Consider the following 26,876-nt stretch of genomic DNA (forward strand, 5'->3'; position numbering starts at 1 on the left):
CTGGGGGCTCTGCTCCCACTGCAGCACCCCCAGAACAGCTCAGCCCCCCCAGCTGGGGCACTGGGAATGTGCAACGAATTCCTTTTAAAAAAAAAAGTACAAAATGATTGGGTAATAAATAAAAAAGTCAGGTGGTCAGTGTGGGGAGCTGCAGCAGGGGAGGGTCACAGCTCCCTGTGTGCTCCCAGCTGGAATCGAGCCTCCTCTGAGATCCCATACTGCTCCAGGGGGTCCTGTGGGGAGCACAGGGAGGCACCAGTGAGATCCAGACAAAGCCCAGCAGCCCTTGGGACACACAGGACACAGCCAAGGTCCAGGGAGCCACAGCCACCTCCCTCCCCAGAGCTGGGATGCTCCTGGCACCTTGGCAGGGCGTGGCTGAGCAGCATCTCCACCCATGGATGTGCCCAGGGTGGTGTGAGCTGCTCCAGAGAGCCCCTGGGAGCTCCAAACCTTGGCCCACTCCAGCACTGGAATTTGTGCATCAGGGTTGGAGTGAGCACCCAGGGCTGGAACACCCAGCCACTCCAGCACTGGAATTTGTGCACCCAGGACAAGGTGCTCAGGTCTGGCTGTGCAGATCACAGCTCCCTATGGGATCAGGGATCTCCTTCCCACATACAGCAGGACTGGCAGCAACAGCCCCTGTGGCTGCCAGGGAATTTGCTGGGAGATTTCAGGGAAGAGTTTCTTCCCCAGATCCCCTGGAAATGGGGGATGTCCCTGAGCCCAGCCCAGCCCCAGAACCTCCCTCCATGCCCAGACTAGATCCCATTCTGTTGCACTCCAGATAGCCCCTGCTGGCACCCAGAGCCATTGTCACACCTGCAGGGACTCACTCACCTTCCCTGTCATCTTCTGGATCTCATTCCTGTAGAAAATCAGGCTCCTCCTCAGGAACTCGTAGCTGCAAGACAGGAACAGAGCAGGGGAAGGATGTGGGCAAGTTTCAGATGCTATTTAGAGCTGAGGGAAGCTGGTCTGGGAGGAGACAGCACTGCCCTCCCAGTTCCTGCTCCCAGAGCAGCCCAGAGCCCCCAGCCCTGAGGGCTCAGCCCACCTGGCTCTCTTGAGTGCCTCCACCCACTCCTGGCACTGCTCCTCCGTGGCACACTCAAAGCAGTATTTCCTCTCTGGCTCCTCGATGAAACCTGCCAGGGACAGGGAAAAGGCTCCAGGCAGGTCCTGGCAGAGCTGCTGCTGCTGCTCCCCTGGCTCTGCCCGGCCACAATTAGCAGCTCTGTTAATGAAGATGAGCTGGGAGTGAGTCTGCAATCCCCACCTCCAGCCCCTCTCCCATTCCCTGGGTGCCTGGGGCAGCTGCCCACAGCATTTCCCAGCTCACAGCAACTTCCCAAACTGAGGGTGACCTGAACAGGATCAGCATGGCCAGAACCAGGCTGACTCCCCGAGGCCCCTTGCAAAGACACCAGGATTTCAATCCAAGTGGGAAACAGCCCTGAGGGAGGAACTGGGAAACCTGCAGGGATAGCCAAGGAGTGAAACTGCACTGGGAGCAGGCCCTGAGCTGCTTTTGCTGGAGGATTCTGGGGATGTGACACTGACATGGCACTGCCACCATGGGGAGCAGGTCCTGGTGCCACTGCAGGACATGCCCCCAGTTGCTGTCCCCAGGGCTCTGTTGAGCTCACCCTCAGGGCTGCTGCTGCCAAACTCCTGGGTCAGGAGGTGCTGTGGACACATCCCAACACCAGGAACTGCTGCTCAGGAATCCTCCCCCATCAGAGCTGCCAACACCCCCAAACCCCAAACTCCAGCCCGTGGTGCTGTGGGTACTGCTGGGTTTAACCCTGCTCAGGAATCCTCCCCCATCAGAGCTCCCAACACCCCCAAACCCCAAACTCCAGCCCGTGGTGCTGTGGGTACTGCTGGGTTTAACCCTGCTCAGGAATCCTGCCCCATCAGAGCTCCCCAAAGCCCAGGATGCAGCCCCTGGTGCTCAGTGTGCTCAGGCTGTGTGAGGGAAGCACAGAGCAGAGCCACAGCTGTGCCTGGCAGCCAGGCCAAAAGATACAGGGATGGCCTTGGAGAAACATCCTGTTATTGTGGCCACATACCTCTGGCACAGGGGATGAAAGGCTGCTCCCAGGGGAGTGCAGCTGCACAAGGACACACAGAGGGGAGGATGGGGCTGGAGCAGCTTTATCTGAGCCTCTCCAGGGTGTTTTTTTGGATCAAATGCAGCAGCACAGAGCAGATCTGTCAATAAGCAAGCTCCCCCTGCCAGGGATTCCACAGGGGCCTGGCTGCTCTTAGTGCTGCAGTGCAAACCCCACAGGCTGTGCCATGGAACATCCCTGAGATCTCAGGATGGGCCACAGGCACAGGGAGGAACAGCTGAGGAGGGAAAGGCTGAGGAATTGGTGAAGTTGGAAAACTCCAACCATCAGCCCAGCAGCACCAGGTTCACCCCTGTCCCCAGGTGCCAGTGCTTCCAAACCTTTTTGGGGCAGTAATTTTTCCCCAATATCCAACCTAAACCTGCCCTGGGCACAACTGGAGCTCATTTCCTCTTGTCCTGTTCCCTGGGAGCAGAGTCTGAACCCCACCTGAAGGACCCTGACCCCACAGAGGAAGAGCAGAAGGGCTGGGGGCAGAGACCCCAAAAGGAGGGGAAGGGCTGAGCTGCCCCCAGGGAAACAGGGAGAGCAGGAACTGAGCAGTGCCAACATTTCCTTCCCCCTGTGCCACAAGGGGAAGGCAAAGGGAGCACAGGCAGCACTCACTGATGGAGAAAATGTTCTCCTCCTCTTTGGTGATCTTGCAGTGCTCCAGCAGCAGAGCTCCAATGGGCTGGAAAACAGAGAGAGAGGGGGTTTAACCCACAGAGCCCCCACACCACAAGGGCTGAACCCACAGAACCCCCAACACCACAAGGGCTGAACCCACAGAACCCCCAACACCACGAGGGTTTAACCCACAGAGCCCCCAACACCACGAGGGTTTAACCCACAGAGCTTCCCTGGAGCCTTTAAAGCAACTTTCACAAGCTGGAGCTGCTTTTAAATAATTCAGTCTGCACCATATTTCATGTTTCTTTAATCAGCCTATTCATGCCAGTGTCACTTGTAGCACTTGGCTTTTGTTAATTAGGTGTTAATGACCTTCAGCCTGGTCTTTACTCTGTGATACCAGAGAACATTTGCTTTTAAAATCAAAGATGAAACGTTGACCCTGACACCCAGAATAACCAACACTGAGCTGTGTAAGGGCTGTGCTGAGCCTTGTGAGGGGTTGAACAGTGGGAGGGGAGCTGGGACAGCTCAGGATGGACAAAAATCCACCTGGGATTTTTGTCCAGGGACATGGGGACAGCAGGTGACACTGGCCATGAACAACATCAAGCACAGGAAATCTTTGTCCAAGTGAACCAAAGTGTCAGAAGCAAATCAAACAGCAGGGAAGGCATTGAAAACCTGATTTATCTTGTATTTTATAGAACTATTTGGGTTGGAAGAGACTTTAAATCCCACCCAGTGCCACCTCTGCCATGGCAGGGACACCTCCCACTGTCCCAGGCTGCTCCCAGCCCTGCCCAGCCTGGCCTTGGCACTGCCAGGGATCCAGGGGCAGCCCCAGCTGCTCTGGGAAATCCATTCCAGGGATGGATTCCACAATTCCTGATGCCCAATCTCCCACCCAGCCCTGCCCTGTGGCAGTGGGAGCCATTCCCTGTGTCCTGTCCCTGCAGGCCTTGTCCCCAGTCCCTCTGCAGCTCTCCTGGAGCCCCTCCAGACCCTGCCAGGGGCTCTGAGGTGTCCCTGGAGCCTTCTCTTGTCCAGGTGAGCACCCCCAGCTGTGCCAGGGAACAATTCCTGCCCAATATCCCATCTAAATGGAATTTTTTCCCATCTAAATGTCACTTCTTCAGTGAGAGCCATTCCCTGTGTCCTGTCCCTCCATCCCCAGTCCCTCTCCAGCAGCCCTGCTGAGCTGGTGGAAGAGGAAAGGTGGGCCCTGTTCCTTTTTCCAGCACCATTTTCCCAGCCCACACAAAAAGAAGAAAGGAGGAAGGGAACAAACCCCAGCCAGGGCCTCAGTCCCTACCTCGGCCTCATCGGTGCGGAAATAGAAGAGAAAATTCACCACGAGCTTCACCAGGCGCTTCTTGAGCACTGCAGGGACAGGAGGAGCAGGAAAGGCTGAGCCAGGGGGCACAGGGGGCACCTCTGCCAGCCCTGAGCCCACCACAGCACCCCCCAAACACTGCCTGGGGGGGACAAAGTGGCCTCAGGGTGACAGAGCCCCAGAGCAGCTCAGGAGGGCTCCCAGCAGCACCACGGGGCCTCAGGCACTCCAGGAAGAGCTCCAGGTGCCAGCTGGGTGTCACCTCCCAGGGGACAAAGTCCAGCAGGAAAGGCTCAGCACAAGGGAGGGAGTAGGGAATTTGCTGGGAGATTTCAGGGAAGAGTTTCTTCCCCAGATCTCCTGGAAATGGGGGATCTCCCTGAGCTCAGCCCAGCCTCAGGACCTCCCTGCACGCCCAGACTGGATCCCACCACTGGCGCTCCCCATTCCCACAGTCCAGCTCCAACCCTCCCAGTCTGCCTGTCCCAGTCCTGCCTCCCAGCACTGCCAGCCAGTGCAGCCAGTCCCACCCTGCCCCTGTGCCCAGTGCCCCCAGTCATGCCCACCCATCCACCTCTGCCCAGTGCTCCCAGTGCTGCCCACCCAGTACAGCCAGTCCCACCCACCCCCAGTCCTGCCCTGGTTTCCCAGCCTGGATCCTCCAACACCCTCAATGCTCCCTCCCAGCTCCCCCAATCCCTCTCCAGCCTTGCCCCCCAGTATCCCCAGTCCCGATTCTGCACTTGGGGCCCCCCAGGAATCCCCACTCCTGACCCACCTTCACCTTCCTCCCCACACCCCCTGCCTCCCCTGTACTCCCAGCTCTCCCAGTCCGGACTCGGTCCTACCCCAGTTTCTCACTGGTGATTCTCCAGTCCCCTCAGTGCCACCACCCCAGTTCTCCCAGTCCGTCCTCGCCCACTGCTCCCACTTTCCCAGCCCGGATCCTCCAGCACCCTCAGCTCTCCCAGTCCCTCCCCAGTAACCCCAGCCTGGATTCCCCATCTCGGGGCCCTCACGTATCCCCGGTCCTGTCCTGGTCCCACCCCAATAACTCCAACCCTGATTCCCCATTTGGGGCCCTCAGGTACCCCCAGTCTTGTCTCCCCCGATCCTCCCAGTATCCACGGTCCTACCCCAGTAACCCAAACCCTGATTTCACACCCGGAGCCCCTCAGGTACCCCCGGTCCTGCCCTGGTGCCACCCCAATAACCCCAGCCTTGATTCCCCAGTAGCCCCACTCAGGCCCTTCAGTACCCCCGGTCCTGCCCCGCTCCCACCCCAATAACCTCAGCCTGGATTCCCCACTCGGAGCCCTCAGGCACCCCCAGTCCTCCCCTGGTCCTACCCCGGCAACCCCAGCCCTGATTCCCCACTCGGGTCCCTCAGCTACCCCCGGTCCTGCCTTGCTCCCACCCCAATAAGCCCAGCCCCGACTCCCCCTCACCGTTGCCCTTCTTGGGGACGCTCATGCGGATCTCGGCCGCCTTCTCGGCGGGCTGGCGGGCCAGGGACAGCAGCTCCCGCTCGTTGTAGCGCATGGCGGGCCCGCCCCGGCCCATGGCCCCGCCCGGGCGCCGCCGCCGCCGCCGGAAGCGCCCTCAGAGCCGGCGGAAGGGCTGGCGGGGCGGCGGGGGGCGCGCATGCGCAGGGACGGGAGCGCGCGTGCGCCGGGGAGAGAGCGGGGCCGCGCGCAGGTACCGAGAGGGGGAGGGGGCCGTGAGGGGAGAGGGGGAACCGGGCAGGACCGGGAGAAGTGGAGCTGGGATAACCGGGAGAGGGGGAACCGGGCAGGACCGGGAGAAGTGGAGCTTGGATAACCGGGAGAGGGGGAACCGGGCAGGACCGGGAGAAGTGGAGCTGGGATAACCGGGAGAGGGGGAACCGGGCAGGACCGGGAGAAGTGGAGCTGGGATAACCGGGAGAGGGGGAACCGGGCAGGACCGGGAGAAGTGGAGCTGGGATAACCGGGAGAGGGGGAACCGGGCAGGACCGGGAGAAGTGGAGCTGGGATAACCGGGAGAGGGGGAACCGGGCAGGACCGGGAGAAGTGGAGCTGGGATAACCGGGAGAGGTGCGTGAGGAGAGACCGGGGGAGCTGGGAATGAGGGACCGGGAGAGTTGAGTATGGAGGAACTGGGAAGGAGGGATTGGGAGAGCTGGGTATGAAGGGTCTGGGAGAGCTGGCAATGAGGGATTGGGAGAGCTGGGTCAGGAGGGACTGGGAGGGTTGAGTATGGAGGAACTGGGAGAACTGGGAAGGAGGGATTGGGAGAGCTGGGTATGAAGGGTCTGGGAGAGCTGGCAATGAGGGATTGGGAGAGCTGGGTATGGAGGGACTGGGAGAGCAGAGAGAAGAGAGACCAGGAGTTCTGGGTGAGGAGGGACAGGGAATGTTGGGTATGGAGGAACTGGGAGGACTGGGAAGGGGTGACTGGGAGAGCTGGGTATGGAAGGACTGGGAGGGCTGGGTATGGAGAGACTGAGAGAGCTGGGAAGGGGGGATTGGGACTCTTGGGTATGGAGGGACTGGGAGAACTGGGTGAGGAGACACCGGGAGAGCTGGGCCAGGAGGGACTGAAAAAGTTGAGTATGGAGGGACTGGGAGAACTGGGAAGGGGGGAATGGGAGAACTGGGTGAGGAGAAACTGGGAATGTTGGGCATGGAGGAACTGGAGGAACTTGGAAGGAGGGACTGGGAGAGGTGGGTATGGAAGGAGTGGGAGAGTTGGCTCAGGAAGGACTGGGAGAACTGGGAAGGAGAGACTGGGAGTGTGGTAAAGGAGGGACTGGAAGAGCTGGGTGTGGAGGGACTGGGAGAACTGGGCAGCCTGGGCGATGGGGCTGGGGAAACTGGAGAATCACAAGTGGGAAACTGGGGGAAAGGCCCAGGCAGGGTTTGGGCTACTGGGAGGGTCAACAGGGCAGGACTGGGAGCACCTGGGAGACCCTGAGTGCAGAACTGGGATGGAGTTACTGGAAAAGTACTGGGGGAACTGGGTGCCCTGGGTGGGAGCACTGGGGGTGCTGGAGAAACCGAGGATGCTGGAAAAGGAGGGAACTGGGAGAACTGGGGTGGTGGGGCTGGTGGAACTGAAGAATGACGTGTGAGAAACTGGGGGTAGGAGCAGAGCAGCACTGGGAGCATTGGGAGGGCAGGACTGGCGCCCCTGGGTGCAGAATCAGGACTGGAGTTGCTGGAGGGGGACTGGGAGAACTGGGTGAGCTGGGTGGGAGGACTGGGGGTACTGGAGAATGAGGACAGGGAAAATGGGGGTAGGACTGGGAGGACCAGGAGAAGCAGGACTGGGGATATTTGGGGGACTTTGACAGGAGAATTAGGACTGGGGTTAGAGGAGAGGCACTGGGAGAACTGGGTGCTCTGGGGGACCAGGGGTAGGATCAGGGCAGAACTGGGAGTACACAGTGAGGAGGGACTGGGAGAACTGGAGAATTGTGAGTGGGAAACTGGGGTAGGGCCAGGGGAGGACTGGGAATATGGGGAGCATCAGTGGGAGTCGGGGCCTTGAGTGGAGAATCAGGACTGGAGCTACTGGGGGATGTGGCTGGAGAGGGACTGGGAGAACTGGGCTCTCTGTGGGGAAGGATTTGGGGTTCCTTAAAGGTCCTTCCAGTGTTTGGGCTCTGTGTGGGGAGGTTTGGGGGGGACTCCAGGACCTCACCTGGGGCTTGGGGACACTCAGAGCCTTGTTGGGGGCTTGGAGGGCTCTGAGCCTCCCATGGTGGGAGGGTGGCCCTGGGGCTTTGGGGGGTGTTGGGGTGGTGGAGAGGGGAGAGCTCTGGGGCTCTTGGTGCCTCGGGTGAGGGGGGAAAGCTCCTGTTTGGGGTCTCGGGGGGCGTCTGGTGGAGCTGCTTGGCTTGGGAGTGGCTGAGGAGATGGGAAGGGCTCCGGGGGGACTTTCTGGATCCTTTCACTCCACTTTCCTGAGCTGGTACCAGATGTGGGATTGCATCCCGTGCTGTGTGCCCAGGGCATGTCTGGGGTGCCCTTCCCATCCTCGCTGCTGGGCTGAACAATCCCGTGATTCAATTATCCCTTTCTTTTCCCAGACTGTCCATTTCTCCGGGAGCTGAAGGCCAGGAATCCCCGCCATGGATTTCCAGCACCGGCCCGGGGGCAAAACGGGCAGCGGGGGCGTGGCCTCGGCCTCCGAGAGCAACCGCGACCGGCGGGAGCGGCTCCGCCAGCTGGCCCTGGAGACCATCGACATCAACAAGGTACAGGGACCCCCTGGGCCATGGGGGCAGGGTCACACCCATGGTACAGGGACCCCCAGGGCCATGGGGACAGGGTCACATCCATGGTACAGGGATCCCCAGGCCATGGGGACAGGGTCACACCCATGGTACAGGGACCCCCTGGGCCACGGGGACAGGGTCACATCCATGGTACAGGGGACCCCGATGGCCATGGGGACACCATGGAGGGTCACATCCATGGTACAGGGACCCCCTGGGCCACGGGGACAGGGTCACATCCATTGTACAGGGACCCCCAGGCCATGGGGACAGGGTCACATCCATGGTACAGGGACCCCCTGGGCCACGGGGACAGGGTCACACCCATGGTACAGGGACCCCCTGGGCCATGGGGACACCGTGCAGGGTCACATCCATGGGACAGGGACACCGTGCAGGGTCATATCCATGGTACAGAGATCCCCAGGCCATGGGGACAGGGTCACATCCATGGTACAGGGACCCCCAGGCCATGGGGACAGGGTCACATCCATGGTGCAGGGACCCCCTGGCCTGGGGACAGGGCACATCCATGGTACGGGAAACCCTCATGGCCCTGGGGACACCATGGGGGTCACATCCATGGTACAGGGATCCCCAGGCCATGGGGACAGGGTCACATCCATGGTACAGGGATCCCCAGGCCATGGGGACAGGGTCACATCCATGGGACAGGGACCCCCCACAGCCCTGGGGACACCATGGGGGTCACATCCATGGTACAGGGACCCCCAGGCCACGGGGACACTGTGCAAGGTCAGATCTATGGGATCATGGCAGGGTTTGAGCATTAAGGCTCATCCAGGGACATCTTCAGCTGTCTCAGGTGCTCCAAGCCCCAACCAGCCTGGTCTTGGATGCTTTCAGGGGTGCAGGGGCAGCCACAGCTGCTCTGGGAAATCCATGCCAGGGCCTCACCACCCTCACAGCCAAGAATTTCATCCCAATATCCCATCTAAATCTACTCTTGGTCTATTTGAAGCCATTCTTCCTTGTCCTGTGCCAAAGTTCCCCTCCAGCTCTCTTGAAGCCCCTTTAGGCTCCATGGTACCCTCAGAGCCTTCTCATCTCCATGCTGAGCTGTGGGTTGGGTTTAAATACTTCTGTTTGTGGACATGTGGGGGTTGAATAAGGAATATTTGGGACAGAGTGACAAGGAGGTGCCAGCTCTTGTGTACCCATCTATTTCCAGTCTCCCCAGGGCTGGTTTGGGTTCTGGTGTTTCCTGCTGCAGCTGGGAATTCTGTCACCATTGCACACAGCTGCTGTTGGGTCTCCCTCTGTTTCCTCCTGCTAAAGCTCTCTTGTGCTGTTAATTTAAAATCTGAACTCAGCTACAGGATCCTGGGATTTCCTGAGCTGGGAGGGACCCTCAGGGAACATCAGTGCAGGCCCTGGCCCTGCACAGACACCCCAAAAATCCCACCCTGGGCACCCCTGCGAGTGGAATCCAAACATTCCTGGAGCTCTGTCCTTGGACTGGGACCATTCCCTGGGGAGCCTGGGCAGTGCCAGCACCCTCAGGAGGAGGAACCACTTTCTCCAATGCAGAACTCTGCAGTATTTTGGTTATTCTCCTGCTTTACCAATGGATTTTGTTTATAACTTGTCCATCATTCTTTCCCCAGGACCCCTATTTTATGAAAAATCATCTGGGCTCCTACGAGTGCAAGCTTTGCCTGACCCTGCACAACAATGAGGTGAGGGAACATCTGCCTGTCCTGATCCCAGCAGCAGCACCTTGGGAATAACAGGAGCTTCAGTGACTGCTGAGATGTGGGGGGTGGTGTCTGGGTTTGAACAGACAAGAGTCTGCTAAGGAAGGCAGGAACCTCCCTGAAATGGAAAATGTAATCCCCCTCCCTCTGAATTGTTATAAATTTGAAATGAAGGGACTCTCAGGCAAAGATATGGGAGCAGGAATAAAAATTCTTTATTAGGGAAGAAAATAAAAAATTAAATAATCAGTGGAGTAGTACAAAATAACACAGAGTCAGGATAGGAGCTGCCCCCTGTGTGCCAGGGTGGTGTCCCAGCCCCATCCCATGGGGGCTCAGCCCTCCTGCAGTGCCAGCTGTGGCTCTGCTGCAGCAGGGTGGAGTTTTCCTCTGAAGATCCAGTGGAAAAGGCAGCTGCTCCTCTGGGAATGCAGTGGAAAGGCTGTGCTGGTGTCCCAAACCTCAGATTGTGCCCAGGTAGGAATGCTTGGCTCCTCCCCTGGGCGGAGCATCTCCCCGTGGGATGCTGGGATTGGATCAGCCCTGCAGGGACACTCAGTGGCCATGGACAGCAGAGATCTCCTGGAGGGAGGGTTGGCTGTGGGAGAGATAAAGAAAAAACTGCCCCAAGAACAGCAGAGACCTGCCCCAGCTCTGACAGATGGGAATAGAACACACAATGCCATCTAGGACAGATGGTTAAACCTGACAGTGTGAGCTGTGATCTTGTTGAAGTGTGTAGTTTTCTTCTGAAAGTTCAGTAGTGTAGATGAGCTTGATCTTCTGAGAATCTAATAGAAAAGAAAGCTGTTCTTCATAGAACCTAGTAGAGAAAGACTTCTTCTGAAAGAACACTTTTTCTAGTGTGCTAAATCTCAGATTATATCCAAGTAAGAATGCTCAGCTCCTCCCTCTTTGCAGGACATCTCTCAATGAGATGATGTAATTTTATCAGTTATGAAGTGAGATTCAATAGCCCATTAACAAAAGATATCTCCCCAGAGGGAAAATTAGTGGTAGGAGAGATAGACTGCCCAATTAACAAAAAATAACTGCCTCACTTCTAACATATAAGAAATAAAATACACACATATCTTATAGCCCAAGCTCAGCAGCTGAGAGCAACTTGCACTTTTGGAGTGAGATTCCTCTGTGCTGAGGATTAAAACACCCTTGTCAGGGAGTGCTGCAACCACCCTGTGACAGGAATGTTTCAGTCATGGCTTCATTTAACTTCTACCTTGGTTTTTATTTCAGGGGAGTTACTTAGCACATACCCAGGGGAAGAAGCATCAGACCAATTTGTAAGTTATCCTCCAAAATAACTTTATTCTTTATTACTGAATTCTTTATTACTGAAGCACTTTAATATTATAATTTTGGGTGTCTGTAGCCCTTTATCTCCACTGCACTCTGCTTGATTGTTATTTTTCTGTGGTTCCTTATGCAGCCAGGAGGCACAGCCTGGATCTGCTTGAAAAATGGTGCTGAAAATCTCCATTTTAAGCTAAAATCCAGTTGTGAAATCGCTGAAGGAATAAGGAGAGAGAGTTTTAAAAGCAAATTGTCTGAGTCTAGTTAGAAGGACCTCTCAGTGTTTGGACAACACTCACAGGGATGCTCAGGGTGGGATTTTGGGGGTGTCTGTGCAAGGCCAGGGGTGGGATTTGATCCTTGTGGGTCCTTCCAACTCAGGAGATTCCAAAATTCTGTGACCTGAATTTGTCAATATGGATTTAGAGAAGTTTTTAAGTGTTCTTTTAAGGAATCCAGTTTGCTTTGCTTGATCTGTGGGTTTGGTTTCATGTTGATTTCAAGAATTCAAGTTTTCTCCAATCCATCTGTGGAGCCTGGCCTCAAGGTCATGGTGAGGGTGGATCAGATGGTTGAGTGACAACCTTTAGCTAAGGGGGAGGATGGATACAGCTGGGGATAAAACAGGATTTCCTGGCATGATTCCTGTGGAATGCTGTGCTGAGGGATTCAAACTGCTCCTTTAGAAACAAGAATTCTTAAATTCTGAATTAATCCCCAGGGCACGACGAGCTGCCAAGGAAGCCAAGGAAGCCCCAGCCCAGCCTGCCCCAGAGAAGGTGAAAGTGGAAGTGAAGAAATTTGTGAAAATTGGGCGCCCAGGCTACAAAGGTGAGCCCAGGAGCTCCCTGATGGGCAGTCCCTGCCTGGTGGGATGTGAATTATTCACTGGTCTTTTGAGCAGCTCTGCCCATGAATAAGATATGGGCTCTTTCCTGGAGTCTTTTTATTGTTTAAGTTGCTCATGGAACTTCTTTTTATGGCTGACAGGCAGGGAGAGGCACTCAATAATACATGGGTCTGTCTCAGGCTGCCAAGGAGATGATGGCATCTCATCTTCTCCTTCTCTTGTGCTGCAGCACCTTTCATCAATGCTGTAAATCACTCACTCCAGGCAGAATTCATGGGGTTTTTTTCTGTTTTTCATGGGTTTTTGGCCTTCAGTACCAAATTTGGCTTTTTAATCTCACCAGTGCTTTGCCCCACAGCAAATGAACTTCAGTAGAGGAGAATCGTGGAATAATTTAGGTTGGAAAATACCTTGAAGGTCATTGAGTCCAACAGTAAACTTAGCACTGCCAAGGCCACAACTGAACCATGTCACCAGGTGTTTTAACACTCCCAGGGATGGGGATTCCTGGACAGCTCCTTCCAGTGCTTTACAGCCCTTTCAGAGAAGGAATTTTCCCAATATCCAACTTAAATCTGGCCCAGCCTGAGGCTGTTCCCTCTCATCCTGTTCCCTGGAGCAGAGCCTGACACCTCCAACTGTCCCCTCCTGTCAGGAGCTGTGCAGAGCCACAAGGGCCCCCCTGAGCCTCCTTTTCTCCAGGCTGAGCCCCTTCCCAGCTCCCTCAGCCTCTCCTGGAGCTCCAGACCCTTCCCAGCTCTGTTCCCTCCCCTGGACACCCCCAACCCCTCAATGTCCTTCTTGGGGTGAGGGACCCAAACCTGCCCATGGCAGTGACACAATCCCAGACTGGTTTGGGTTGGGAGGGACATTAAATCCCATCCAGTGCCAGCCCTGCCATGGCAGGGACACCTCCCACTGTCCCAGGCTGCTCCAAGCCCTGCCCAGCCTGGCCTTGGGCACTGCCAGGGATCCAGGGGCAGCCCCAGCTGCTCTGAGCACCCTGTGCCAAGGCCTGCCCACCTTACAGAAGTAGCTTTGTGACATTTTGTTTGATAAACAGGAGAAAAATCTTGTAATACTTAATTGTTGGAAAATTTAATGCAGATTAATGCTGCTCTCACTCTGCTGGAGCATGTTCTCAGCTTTCTTATTTTTTTTTTTACAGTGACCAAACAGAGAGACCCAGAAACAGGCCAGCAGAGCCTTCTCTTCCAGGTAAGGGCAGAGTTCAAACTCTCCTTGTCAGGGTTTTTCAGGTCACACTGCTGCTAAATGAGCAGCTCTTTGCAGGATCTAATAAATCAATAATTATAAAGAGGCCTTATCTTCCTTGCTGCTGCAGCTGATTGTGTTGAGCAAATCCCTGAGATCAGCTGTCAGGCTGTGTAGTGGGAGAGGGATATTCCTGAGGTGGAATGAGATGAGAATCACAGCAGAGTTTTGGCTGAAGAAAAAAAATAAATTAAAAATTATCTGTTTCCATCCCCCTGTGATGGGCAGGGACACCTTCCATGAGACCAGGCTGCTCTAACCCTGACCTTGGACACTTCCAGGGATGGAGCTTCTCTGGGCACCCTGTGCCAGGCCCTCCCACCCCTCACAGGGAACAATTCCTTCCCAAAATCTCTCCTAAATTTCCCCTAATTCAGTTTGGGGTCTTTAATCCCAAACTATTCTGGGATTCTCATCCTTTCCTTTGCTGTTTATTTCCTTTGCACTGGGGATTGCTCTGGGTGTGCTCCACACTGGGGATGTGTTTGGTGACCAATGGCTCCTGGCCTGGATCAGGAATTGTGTGGCCAGGAGGAGCAGGGAGGTCATTCTGCACATCCAGAGGAGGCAGCAAGGCTGGAGAGGGGCTGGGAACACAAACCCTGTGAGGAATGTGTAAAGGAGCTGGGGTTGTTTAGGCTGGAGAAGAGGAGGCTCAGAGGTGACCTTATTGCTCTCTACACCTCCCTGAAGAGAGGTTGCAGACAGGTGGGGTTGGTCTCTTCCACCAGACAGCACTGACAGAACCAGAGGACACAGCCTCAAGCTCAGGGAAGGTATAGGTTGGATTTTAGGAGGAATTTTTTCACCAAAAGAATAATAAAGTACTGGAATGCTCTTCCCAAGGAGGTGGTGGAATCACCATCTCTGATGTGTTTAAAAAAAGACTGGACATGGCACTTGGTGCTGTAGTCTAGTTGAGGTGTTAGTTGATCTTAGAGGTCTCTTCCAACCTCATTATTCTGTGATTCTGATTCTCTGTGATTCTGGGATTCTGAGCAGAGCTGGGGGTGCAGAGGAGGGGTTGTTTGTGGTGGTGTTCACAGGAGTCCCAGGATGAGGGAAGAGATGAGGATCTGACTCCATGTTTCAGAAGGCTGATTTATTATTTGATGATATACATTATATTAAAAGAAAAGGATATATTAAAACTATACTAAAAGAATAGAAGAAAGGATTTCAGGAAAGGAAAGGATTTCAGGAAAGGAAAGGATTTCAGGAAAGGAAAGGATTTCAGGAAAGGAAAGGAAAGGGGAAAGGAAAGGGAAAAGGAGAAAGGGGAAAGGAAAGGGAAAAGGAGAAAGGGGAAAGGAAAGGGAAAAGGAGAAAGGGGAAAGGAAAGGGAAAAGGAGAAAGGGGAAAGGAAAGGGAAAAGGAGAAAGGGGAAAGGAAAGGGAAAAGGAGAAAGGGAAAAGGGGAAAGGAAAGGGAAAAGGAGAAAGGAAAGGAAAGGATAACAAAAGCTCGTGACTCTCAGAGAGTCTCAGCCAGCTGACTGTGATTGGCCATTAATTAGAAACAACCAACATGGACCAATCAAAGATGCACCTGTTGCATTGTTTTTTGTTTTGGAGGTTTTTTTATTATTGTTTACATTTAATTTCTGAGGCCTCTCAGCTTCTCAGGACAACAAATCCTAGCAAAAGGATTTTTCATAAAATACATCTGTGACAGAGATCTCTCCCAGCCTCATCACTCGACGATTCTGTGACTCTGAGCAGGGCTGGGGGTGCAGAGGGGGGGTTGTTGATGCTGTCCTGCCCCCCCAGATCGATTACCCAGAGATAGCAGAGAGCATCATGCCCCGGCACCGCTTCATGTCGGCCTACGAGCAGCGCATCGAGCCCCCGGACCGGCGCTGGCAGTACCTGCTGATGGCAGCTGAGCCCTACGAGACCATTGCCTTCAAGGTGAGGCTGCCAGGGAAAGCTGGGACACTGCCTGGCTGTGACCAGGGCCACGTGGTGACACCAGCACAGCCCCCTGGCCCTCTGTATGTTTGTGCCACCAGGGTTGTTGTCACCTTCTGCTCCTGTGCTTTGTGGGTTTTTTTTAGCCAAAACTTGGAGTTTTTAAACTCTTTTCTGGGATACTCAATGGAGGAGCCAGGAGAGGATTCTCCTCTCCTTGGGTAGCACACAGGACCTGCTTCTCCATCAAGGAGCTTCCAGTTCTGCACAGGGGATCCCCCTGAAAAAAGCAATTCAGCAGCAAATCCCAAAGCCAAACAGGACCCAGATGTCCTGGAAATCAGCAGACATGCAGAGAACCAGACCAAGGTGCCCAAGCTGAGCTCATCTAAGGCTGGAGCATCCCTTGGGATGTGCACAGCAACTGTTCCAGGCATCTCAGCAGATCTGGCTCATCTCAGAGCACTGCAGAAAGGGCCCTGGGGGTCCTGGTCAGTGCAGGTTGGATCTGAGTCACTGCTGGGTCCTGGCAGCCCCAAGGGCCCCCCTGTGCTGGGGGCACCAGGCCCAGGGAGGGATTGTCCCACTCTGCTCTGCCCTGGGGCAGCCTCAGCTCCAGTGGCACCACGGGATCAGAAGGACCCAAAGCTGTTGGAGAGTGCCCAGAGGAGGGACATGGAGCTGGGGAAGGGCTGAGGAGCAGCTGAGGGCACTTGGCTCGTTCAGCTGCAGCCCAGGAGACTGAGGGGAGGCTCCTCGGGGGCTGCAGCTCCTCCCCAGGGCAGGCACAGGGGCAGGGGCTGAGCTCTGCTCTGGCACAGGGACAGGAGCCCAGCAAGGGCTGCAGCTGTGCCAGGCCTTGGCATGGAGCTCAGGGCAAGGTTCTGCCCGCCGAGGCTGCTGGGCACTGCCCAGGCTGCCCAGGGAATGGTGCCAAGGCTGCCAGAGCTGCAGGAGCTCCCGGGGCTGCCCAGGGTGGGGCTGTTGGGGTGGCTGTGCAGGGATGGGGCTGCACTGATCATCCCTGAGGGTCCCTTCCAGCTCAGGACATTCTGTAATTAATTCCTAATGAACCCTCTGATGTCTGTGCTAACCCTCATGGAGTTCAAGGGGGGGGTCAGGAAGACGTGGCTGGAAGTCTTTAAACCCCACTGAGGTTTGGTGGAGGACTCTGGCATGAAAACCAGACTGTGCTGAGCCCTGGGGAGCTGTGAATTCCCAGAGTCTGGCACAGGCAGGAGCCTCCTGGGCTTCACTCCTCAGCCTCTGTGCAGATGTTCAGGGAGGGATTTTTGCTGCTTGTCCTTGACCGATAGGGAAGTAACTTAATTCTTTCCTGCCCCCACCTCTGTCTAATAACAACCCTGCAAGGCCTGGAATAACTGTGCTTATCTCTCAGGCTCTGGGGCTAAAAAGGGCCTTTGAGCTAATCTGGTGCTGCTAAGAATAGCTCTGTGTTCTCTTTCTGTGCAGGTGCCAAGCAGAGAAATTGATAAAGCAGAGGGAAAGTTTTGGACTCACTGGAACAGAGAAACCAAACAGGTAACTGAGGTTTTGTGATGTCTGTCCTTAAGGGGAGCAGAGCAGCTTGAGAGAGTGACATCAGTTCTGTCCTGCTGTTGAAATCTCCATTCTCTAAATGCACCTGAGCACTGAGAGGTGACAGAGATCCTCCTGTGGCGGATCTCAGAGAGGATTCAGTTTCTTTATTTATGCCTCAGCAGCAGGATGAGGCATAAATACCCAGAGAAAAGGAGGTTCAGGGGGAACCTTCTTGCTCTTACAGCTCCCTGGCAGGATGGTGCAGCCAGAGGGGGTCAGGCTCTGCTCCCAGGGAACAGGAGAAACCAGAGGGAATGGCCTCAAGCTGTGCCAGGGCAGGTTTGGGTTGGAAATTGGGAAAATTCTTTCACTGAAAGCATTGTCAGGCATTGGGACAGACTGCCCAGGGCAGGGGCATACTTCCACCCTTGGAAGTATTCAAAAACACATGGATGTGGCATTTGTGGCCACAAATGGTTTAAGTGGTGAACTGGGCTGATGGCTGGACTTGTTGATCTTAGGGTTAGGGTTAGGTTTGGCTTTTCCCAGCCACGATAAATGTTCAGCACTGTGTCCTCTCCATGGCTCTGTGCCCTGTGTTCCCTGCACACACCTGCCTGGGGGAGCCTGAGGAACAGGAACCTCCCACCCCTCACAGGAACCTCAGAGTCCAGAGGAGTTAAAATCTGAGGCCAGACTGGCACCAGTCACAGATGCTGCCAGGGACAGCAGGGTGACAGGAGGAGCCTGAGCTGTGCTCTGGGGCAGAGAGCAGCTCCTGGGTGCTGGCAGAGCTGTCAGCAGGGTGCTGGGCACTGCCCAGGGAAGGGTGCCAAGGCTGCCAGAGCTCTCAGGGGTGCTCAGGGTGGGTTTGGGGTGTCTGTGCAGGGACAGGGGTTGGAGTGATAATCCCTGAGGGTCTCCTCCCAGCTCAGGGCACTCCAGCATTCTGTCAATTCCTGATTAATTAATTAATTCTTCCCTTTTCTCTCCCATTGCCAGTTCTTCCTTCAGTTCCACTTCAAGATGGAGAAGCCCCCGGCCCCCCCAAACCTCCCCCCGGGGCCCCCGACCGTCAAGCGGCCGCCGCCCCCTCCCCTGATGAACGGGCTGCCCCCGCGGCCCCCCCTGCCCGACTCCATGCCCCCCCCTCCCCCTGGGGGCATGGCCCTGCCCCCCATGCCCCCCTCGGGGCCGGTGCCACCCCCCCCAGTGCCCCCCCAGCTGCCCCCAGCGCCCGGGGTGCCCCCCCCTGCCCCGCTGCCCCCCATGCTGCGGCCGCCGCTGCCCACCGAGGGGCCGGGCACCATCCCTCCTCCTCCTCCCTCCAACTGAGGCCCCTGCTGGGCCCCGTCCCGTGGGATTTGTGTCTTTTTAACTGCAGCTCACCCCCCATCCAGGGAACAGATCCTTTTTGTACCTCTGCAAAGATGGCTGAACTCTGTAGGTTCATTAAAAGGTTTTTGATTCTCCTTTCCCTCTGCTCTCCTGTGCTGCTTTTGGGGTTCACTTTCCCCACCCCTTAGATACAGGAGATTTTATATATATATATATATATATATAAAATATATAAAAATATATAAATACAAATATAAATATATATATATAAAATATATATATATAAATATATATTTTTATATTTGTATTTATATATATATAAATTTATATATATTTGCATTTATATATATATAAAATATATAAAAATTATATAAAATATGTAAAATATATAAAATATATAAATATAAAAGTATATAAATACAAATATAAAAATTGTATAAAATATAAAAATATAAAAATACAAATATATATTTAAAAATATATATATGGAGATAAAATATAACCAGGCTATTTTGGAAATCCTCCAAAGAGGAGGCAAAGAACTGGGAATTTCAAGACATCTTTCCATCAGCTGTCTTGGCCTGAGGAATCCCCCTCAGGCTGCCCCATTAATTGCCCCCCATTAATCAGTTTTAATTCAACCAGAGCCCTTCATCTCTGTTCATTCACTTCATTCTCTGTTCATTCACACAGAAAGGTTTCTGTTACTGATATTAAATCTTAGTTTATTGATATAATTCATTCAGTGGCAGTACCATGGTGTAGCACCTGCTGTCACATGATTTTATTGTGTGCCCTCCTCCCACTTCCAGCTCTTTTCAGGCAAGTTTTTAGTTGTCTGTGGGTTTATTTGTCCTGAATGTTTCCTTCCAGCCATCACTTGGTTCCCATAAAAAAGCAGCAGCAGCACCAGCAGCAGTTCTGCCATTTCTCTGCCCTTTCCCAGGTTCCTGAACTGGGGGGTCACTGGGGGATCCTGGGTGAGGGCATGGCCAGGGTTGGGGTTCCTGACCAGTTCTGGTTGTTTGAGGGGCCGTGGGAGCCCTGCAGCTGCACCCCCTTGGTGGGGGAACCAAAGCCTTTCTCTGCTGGGCTGAGATGGTCCCAGTCAGTTAAAAATCCCAGACTGGTTTGATTGGGAGGGAGCTCAAAGCCCACCCAGTGCCACCCCTGCCATGGCAGGGACACCTCCCACTGTCCCAGGCTGCTCCCAGCCCTGCCCAGCCTGGCCTTGGGCACTGCCAGGGATCCAGGGGCAGCCCCAGCTGCTCTGGGAAATCCATTCCAGGGATGGATTCCACAATTCCTGATTCCCAATCTCCCACCCAGCAGTGGGAGCCATTCCCTGTGTCCTGTCCCTGCAGGCCTTGTCCCCAGTCCCTCTGCAGCTCTCCTGGAGCCCCTTCAGGCCCCAAAAGGGGCTCTGAGGTGTCCCTGGAGCCTTCTCTTGTCCAGGTGAGCAGGCCCAGCTGTGCCAGCCTGGCTCCAGCCCTGGAGCAGCTCCCTGGCCTTTGTCACCCCCTGTAGAAGTGACCTCAGGCTCCTCCAGGCCTCGCTGTGTCCATGTCCTGCTCCAGTTTGGGTGCTCCATCCTTCTCTGATGATCCTGAGCTCCAGACTGCAAATGCTTGGAAACCCAGGGAAGGGTCTGGAACTTTTTTGTCGGGACATTTCCCCAAAATCAGGAACTCTTTTGGGATGGTTTAGACCACCTGGCATTGACAATTCCAGCTGTTCCAGTGGGTCTGGGCATCTCATGGAGGGAAAGATCTTTACAATTATATTAAGAAATCTGAATGGTGTGTGTGAGACTTTCTAAGGGAGGCACTGAGTGCTCAAAGTCCTCAAGCTGCTCCTGCCCCTCGTGATTCCCATTCCCAGGATGAATCCCTATTCCAGGGCAGCCTGTTGAGCTGCAGGGTGAAGGTTTTCCAGCGAGAAGAAGGAATGCTTTCCATACATTTACTTTTGATTTCAGCCCATTCTCTGCCCCTGTCCTCCTCCTCCTGCTCTGGCTCTCAGCGCTGATGGGGTCGTACGTGCCAGTCCCCATGAGGATCCCATTCCAGACACATCCTCCTTTAGAAAATATCCAAAGTCAAGGCCGTGCATCCCTTCGAGCCAGTGCAACAGCTTCGATCTCTGCACGTTTCCAAAACGAGCTGCAGACCCAAAAATAGAACAAAACAAAGTTTCTTTGCCACCTCCCTCGCTGCTCCGCAGCGCCACAGCCCCGGGGCGGCTCAGGGGAGGTGGCTGTGCCTCGGCCACTCAAGGCCACCCGTGGTTAAAAGGCAGAGCTGTCCTCCCTCTTCCTGCCGAGGTTGTTTGGGATCCTGAGCTGCTCCAGGGAAGAGCTGAGGTGGCACCATGAGCGCTCTCGGGGGGCTCCTGCTGTGCCTGCTGCTGCTGCTCCCCTCTGCAGCTCTGCCCAGGAACCAGGGAAGGGATTCCCTGCTGGAAGCAGAAGGGAGAAAGGTGGGCAATGGGAGCTCGCAGGAGTCACCCAGGTCCAGGAGAGCTGCTGCCCCTCGCCCATTCTCCAAGGCTGAGCCAAAGGGAGCCAAATGCCCGCAGGGAGCGGCTGAGGAAGAGGAGGGCCCGGGCTGGCCCCGCTCTCGCCCGCAGCCCTGGCCCCTCGGGGGGCTGGAGGGGCCCGTGTGCAGGGTGAGGATGGAGCAGGACGGGGCCCACCCGAGGCAGCTGGAGGTGGTGGGAGTGCTCAGCCACTACGAGAGCAGCTTCATCAAACTGCTGCGGCGGCGCCGGAGCTGGGACGGGAACTTGCCGGGCACCTTCGGGCTGTGCCGGCCCGGGACGGCCGGGGCTGCTCCCCATCCCCTGCAGAGGATCCACCAGCACGTCCTGGAGCCCGGCCTGGAGAGATTCCTGGTCCTGCACCTGGAGGAAGGTTGGTGGAGAGCCCTGCAGGCTCTGGGGTGGAGCAGGGAGGGGAAGGATGCAGGCTCGGGGTGGTGGTGCTGTTTGCTGGCCCAGAGTCGGGGATTTAAACACAGAATTAAATCTGGGGGTTGGGTTCCCTTTAAAAACAGCGAAGTGATGGAGTGAAACGTTTCTGGGCATGTTTTGAAGGAGGTGAGGATGGCAGCGTGGCTCTGCCATCTGTCCAACACCCAGTGCCACATTCCAGCAGCGTTTGGGACGCACTCTCAGGGATGCACAGGGTGGGATTGTTGGGGTGTCTGTGCAGGGACAGGGGTGGGACTGGTAATTCTTGGTGATTCCCTTCCAGCTCAGGACATTCTATGATTCTTGGTGGCTTCTGCTCTGCTCTCATGAGTGTTTCTCACTTTCTGTGTTTGGGTCCCCTCCCAGCTCTGGGGAGAACGGAGAGGCTCAGACCCAGCTGCTCCTGCTGTGCCGGTAGCCCAGCACCTGCTGATCTCCACTCTTGGGGCTGTGGAGCTCCTGCAGCTTCAGCCTTATGGGAGATCCTCAACACACATTCCCCTGTCCCATCCCGGGGGTGATCCCGGTCCTGGAGAGGGAGTTACAGCCTCCAATTTAATCTATAACGAGAGGTCCTGAAATTTTCTGCTTCTGGCTTTGGATTTTCAGCTGGGCTCAGCAGTGCCGGGCAGCGGGGAGCTGCCTCTCCCCCGGGCAGTGCCCACAGCGTTCCCGAGGCACTGAAAGCCGATTTCCATGGGCTCTGGGGGAGGCAGCTCCGTGCCCGCCGGGTGCGGGGTGTGTCCCGCTCTCCATCTCCCTGGAGCCGGGATTTGCTGCGTCCCTTCTGCCCCTCGGCTCCGGTCCCGCTGCTCCGGTCCTTTCACGGGGATAGCGCTGGGCCCGAAGCCCCTTCCCCACGCTCGGTAGGGGGTTCACGGCCGTGTCTCCCCCGTTGCAGTGCAGTGGGAGGCGCAGGTGAAGCTGCGGTTCCAGCTGGTTTTCCAGGCGGAGGTGGGACGGGCGGTGGGACAGCTGCAGGCGGCCGTGATGCTTTTCTACCTGGGCCGCCGGGAGGGCTCCGGGCTCCCGCAGGAGCTGCTGGCCACGGGCCCGGGGCTGCCGAGGGACCAGGTGGGTCCGGGCCCTGCTGGGAGCAGGGGAGGGATGGGGTGTCCCAGTGCCGCTGTCATCCCTCCCAGCCCATTCCACAGCCCCTCCAGCTCCCTCCCTATTCATTCATCCTTCCTCCCAGTCCATTCACCATCCCCTCCCAATCCATTCACAATCCCCTCCCAGCCCCTTGTCACCCCTCCAGGCCTTGGCCAACCCTCCCGGTCCCTTTGCGGTCCCCTCCCAGCAGCTCCGCCCCGTCTCCCGCTCCCGCCGTGCCTGAAGATGGAGCTCTCGCCCTGCCCAGCGGGGCTGCCCCGGTCCCCAGCCCGGTCTGGGGTGCTGAACCTGCCCCTGGGGGGTTCTCTGGGTTCCCTGCACCCCGGAGCAGCTCTGGGGATGGGGATGAAGCTCCCAGCGCTCCCCACCCTCCCTGTGGCCGCTCCCTGGCCTGGGTGACCCGGGCCCCGCAGGGACCGCAGCGGGGGCTCAGGTGAGTGTGCCCCCCGTGATGCCGCACTCACGCCCTCCCTCGGGGTTTCTGTGCTTTCTGCCTCGATGCAGAGGCTCTGCCTCTCCAGGGACACGCAGTACCTGGCCCTGGCAGCCGCCGCAGCCTCGGTGACCCGCAGCGCGGAGCGGCTCCGCTTCTCGGCTTCCCTGAGCATCCACGGCGGCGCCGGAGGTAGGGACGGGGGGACCCTGGGGACAGCAGCATCCCCGCCCTCCTGTCCTCGCTTGGGCCTCTGGGGTCCTCTCAGGCCCGCGAGAGGTGGTGGGGACACGCAGGAGACCCCAGACCGACGTCCTCCCCTCTCGTGGCCGCAGCAGGTGCCCCCCTGCCCCGCACAGAGGTGCAGCAGCTCCTGTTCGGCTCCGATGAGAAATGCTTCACCCGCATGACGCCGGTGCTGCTGCTGCTGGCCAAGTCACGGCAGCAGGAGGAAGAAGAGGAAGAGGAGGCTTTGGCCCCATCCTCCTACCTCTCTGCTGAGGGGGTGCTGGACACGGCTCCGTACCCCCAGCTCAGGTCCGTGGCTGTCGCTGCGGGCACGGGAGAACACAGGGGCTGGGGGATGAAGTGGGGCAGGGGCAGCCCCGGCTGTGGGGACAGGGCTGGCTGTAGGGCACAGCCTGGTGGGACCCCCGTGACTCTCCCTGTGCTGTCCTTGCAGCCCACCCCAGGAGCTGCCGACCCCCACGGCCCCGGGCCAGGCCAACACCTCGTCCCCAGCGCCCGGGGGCAGCGCCCAGTTCCTGGCAACCCTGAGCCGCTTCATCCGGCAGCTCCTGAGCTCCTCCAGCGAGCCGCCCCCCCAGCCCAGCGCCCACCACTGGCTCGACTTCGAGATGATGGAGACCCTCCCTCACCAGCTGCTCAACCTGTCGGAGGAGGCGGCGCTGGAGCGGCTGGTGCAGTCGGAGGAGCCCTCGGTGCTGCTGCTGGCCCAGGACAGCGGGGCCGTGCTGGAGCAGCACCTGGGGGACTGGCAGCCGGAGGGCACCGTGCTGCAGCTGCTGATGGGCAAACTGCAGCTGGTCATCCAGGAGCTCAGGGACATCCCGGCTTTCCAAGCCAACGCGGCGCTTTTCCAGCACCTCCTTTCCTTCTGCTATTACCCAGCCGAGCCCGGTGAGGCCGAGGCGGCCGAGCGGGGCCCGGGCTCCCGCAAGCTGCGCACGCTGCTGCTGCTGAAGGCGCTGCAGTCGGTGCGGGCGCGCTGGCAGGAGCGCAGGAAGGTGCAGCGGCAGAACCGCAGCGCCCGGCAGCAGGGGCACTGCCGCCTGCAGGAGCTCACCATCGACCTGCGCGACAGCCACTTCGTCATCATGCCCACCATGTACGCGGCCAACAACTGCGAGGGGCCCTGCCGCCTGCCGCTGTCCACGCGCATCCCCAGCTACTTCTCGCACACGGTGCTGCTGCTGGGCATGCAGGACCAGGGCTCGCCGCTGCGCAGGGCTCCGTGCTGCGTGCCCGTGCGCTACTCGGACCAGCTCATCATCAGCCTGTCCTCGGACGGGCTGGAGATCCGCAAGTTCCCCAACATGGTGGCAGAGGAGTGCGGCTGCCGGTGAGGCTCCCGCCGGCCTCTCCCCGCCCGCCCCACCCCGGCCCCTCTCGGGGTCTGGTGCTTCTCCCGTGTTTCCTTGCCCCATGGTTTGGCTCTTTAGCGTCGCTCTGGTTCTGGGTTCATCCACGCCTGTCCCTGGGGCTGTGTCCCACTGGGGATGTCCCCTCCTGTCGCTGGGGGTGCCCGGAGTGACTCTGCTGGGTACAATGGGGGAGGATAAAGCTTGGCAGATGCAGGCTGGACCATTCTTGTTTATCCCTCACTCTCTGCTCTGTAGTGCAGGGAAGGGCAGCTGCTGGTGCCTCCAAGCCTTGCAGCATCCTCTGGCCATTCCCCATCCCACGGGACCCTCCTTGGATGCACAGCTCTGCCTGTGACAGCAGAGCAAGAGCCCAAATCCCCTGGCAGAGCCCAGCCCTGCCCTGGGGACACGGCTCTGTGCGAGCCTGGCCGTGTCCTGGGGCTCCCGGCCAGGTCACATCTGCTCACCCCGCGCTGACCCCGCCGCCGGGCCGAGGGGAGGAGGGAGGGAGCGATCCCGTTACAGCTCCCGGGCTGCTCACACCATTCATGGTGCCAGAGCACCTGCTCCGTGACCCCGCCGGCGTCAGCACGGACTGCCCGCCCCAGATCATCTTCCAGCCCAGCCAAACCCTTGGGAGCAGCTCCTGGGCTTGTCCTGGCTGCACCTCCTCGGGGTTTGCAGGGCTGGAGGTTGGTACCCACCAGTCCCACCTCACAGACCTGCAGGATGAACCCTGAAAACACACACACACATAACCAGGGACAAAACATGTAACCAGGGACAAAACATGTAACCAGGGACAAGGGCTTTTCTCATTTTCCTTTTTTTTTTTACCTTATTTTTTAAAAACTTCCACTTGAATACCTTATTAAAAATGAAAATAGTTTATTTTAACCACTGTTGATTTAGCAAATACTGAAACCTGCCATGGGTGGGGCTGCGAACATCTCTGGCTGTGTGATATTGCTCTTGTGTTTCCTTCCTAAAGCGACTCGGAGAAGGCAAGGCCTGCAGGGATCCCCTGGGTGAAGGGCTCCAGCCCTGCTCTGTCACCAGCACCTCCTGGGCCACCCCAGTGATGGCACTGGGCTGGCTGAGGTCTGGGTCTGTCCCTGATGTCCCTTTGAGGACGGCTGCAGCCTGGTTCTGTAACCCAGAATGTTCTTCTCTCTTGATTTGCTCTCAATAAAACCATTAACCCAAGAGCTGCACAGTCTGGACACGACTCTGTTCATGGGGATCCCCAGAACCACGAGTGGAGGGGAACTGCAGAGGGGTTTGGGTGGGGATGGAGAAGGCAGGAGGCCCAAAGAAGCTCCTTCCATGAGTCCTTTCAGGTCACCTTTGATCCAGGGGTTCCCAAAGCCCCCGGGGAGCTCATGCCAGGCTCCTGGGCTGCTCTGCTGCTGCTCGGGGTCCTGGTGCTGCCTGTGCCCGGGGCGTCTCTGCAGGGCAGGCAGGGTGGGATTGGATCCCCCTGGACCCAGCTCCATCCAGCCCCGTGCCCAGCCCGGCCTCAGTCGCGCCTTTTGCCCTCCCTGGCCCTGCCGTCCCTGCTCGGCTCCCAGGGCCTCCTGCCCTTCTGCTGCTTCCAGTCCCGCCTGGGGCTCTCCCGGCCGCCCTCAGCCCTGCCGGGCCGGCCCCTCCACCCCTCCCTCCTGGGCTCATCCCGCTCCCGCTGCTTCTCCTTCCTCTCCCTCCTCTCCCGGTCCCGTTTCCTCTGCGGCTGCTGCTCGGGTTCCCTGGGGGCCCGGGGGGCTCGGCCGGGTCTGTCCCTGTCCTTGGCTCGTGGCTCCCTCCGGCTGCTCCGCTCCGCATGGACAGCTCGGCCTTCCCGGCCTTTTTCCTTCTTCTCCTCCTTCTTCTTGTCCTCCTTCTCCTCTTCCTCCTCATCTTCCTCCTCCTCACTCTCTTCTTTTTCTTCCTCCTTCTCCTCCTTTTCTTCCTCTTCCTCCTCCACCTTTTTCTCCTGCTTCTCCTGGCTCTTCTTCCCCTCCATCACAGCCGTTGGCACCCCGGGGACATCTGCAGGTTCTTCATCCTTGTCCTCATCCTCATCCTTGTCTTCATCCTCATCCTTGTCTTCATCCTTGTCCCCGTCCTTATCCTCATCCTCTGGTGTTGCACGGCCAAACCACTTCTTGAAGATCCAGGGTTCTCCCTGTGGGGACAGAGGGGACCAGAACTGCTGATGCAGCCCAGGGACAGGGACCCCTCTCCATCCCTCCCCCTGGGGACAAGCAGGGAGGTGCCACCCTGACCCATACCAGGTTGCTGTCAGCTTCGCTGTCATCGTCATCGTCACCATCATCATCATCATCATCCTCCTCCACCGCGCTGCTCTCGGGTGGCGGCGCAGGCTGGGCAGTCACCGCCTCTGGCACCTCCACCTTGGGGCTCACAACCTCTGGGAGGGGACAGGGACAGGCCACGGTCAGCTGGGGCTGCTTGGGTGGG

The 26,876-nt window shown here is 57.2% G+C and overlaps 4 protein-coding genes across 6 annotated transcripts in view; 2 read left to right on the forward strand and 2 right to left on the reverse strand.

The window, feature by feature from the left end:
* Positions 1–5,663, reverse strand: PLEKHJ1 (pleckstrin homology domain containing J1). Its single transcript, XM_058040670.1, has 6 exons — positions 5,538–5,663; positions 4,069–4,136; positions 2,748–2,814; positions 1,061–1,151; positions 844–907; positions 1–233 (listed from the first exon to the last, which is right to left on the reverse strand). The coding sequence occupies exons 1-6, from the start codon at positions 5,650–5,652 to the stop codon at positions 165–167; spliced, it is 474 nt and encodes a 157-aa protein (XP_057896653.1). The 5' UTR covers positions 5,653–5,663; the 3' UTR covers positions 1–164.
* A 60-nt stretch (positions 5,664–5,723) lies between these two features.
* On the forward strand, positions 5,724–18,435 carry SF3A2 (splicing factor 3a subunit 2). 3 transcript variants are annotated; one of them, XM_058040675.1, is made up of 9 exons: positions 5,724–5,787; positions 8,162–8,329; positions 9,979–10,050; positions 11,326–11,372; positions 12,104–12,213; positions 13,401–13,450; positions 15,276–15,416; positions 16,890–16,958; positions 17,961–18,435. In XM_058040675.1, exons 2-9 carry the CDS (start codon positions 8,204–8,206, stop codon positions 18,291–18,293), a joined length of 948 nt encoding a protein of 315 aa, XP_057896658.1. In that variant the 5' UTR covers positions 5,724–5,787; positions 8,162–8,203; the 3' UTR covers positions 18,294–18,435. The 3 variants fall into 3 exon arrangements, with proteins under 3 accessions (XP_057896658.1, XP_057896660.1, XP_057896659.1); XM_058040677.1 differs by lacking the exon at positions 5,724–5,787 and adding an exon at positions 6,024–6,164; XM_058040676.1 differs by lacking the exon at positions 5,724–5,787 and adding an exon at positions 6,524–6,794.
* A 1,211-nt stretch (positions 18,436–19,646) lies between these two features.
* Positions 19,647–24,398, forward strand: AMH (anti-Mullerian hormone). The gene is made up of 5 exons (XM_058040679.1): positions 19,647–21,207; positions 22,168–22,340; positions 22,884–23,004; positions 23,148–23,349; positions 23,495–24,398. The coding sequence occupies exons 1-5, from the start codon at positions 20,667–20,669 to the stop codon at positions 24,396–24,398; spliced, it is 1,941 nt and encodes a 646-aa protein (XP_057896662.1). The 5' UTR covers positions 19,647–20,666.
* A 1,537-nt stretch (positions 24,399–25,935) lies between these two features.
* LOC131093789 (cilia- and flagella-associated protein 251-like) overlaps positions 25,936–26,876 on the reverse strand; it is a 40,172-nt gene continuing 39,231 nt past the window's right edge. The window contains exons 6-7 of the mRNA XM_058041127.1: positions 26,687–26,826; positions 25,936–26,580 (exon numbers count right to left, since the gene is read on the reverse strand). Coding sequence (XP_057897110.1) covers positions 25,936–26,580; positions 26,687–26,826 — 785 coding nt within the window. The remainder of the gene's footprint in view (positions 26,581–26,686; positions 26,827–26,876) is intronic.

Source organism: Melospiza georgiana, chromosome 26 (genome assembly GCF_028018845.1).
Source record: "Melospiza georgiana isolate bMelGeo1 chromosome 26, bMelGeo1.pri, whole genome shotgun sequence".
Taxonomy (NCBI): domain Eukaryota; kingdom Metazoa; phylum Chordata; class Aves; order Passeriformes; family Passerellidae; genus Melospiza; species Melospiza georgiana.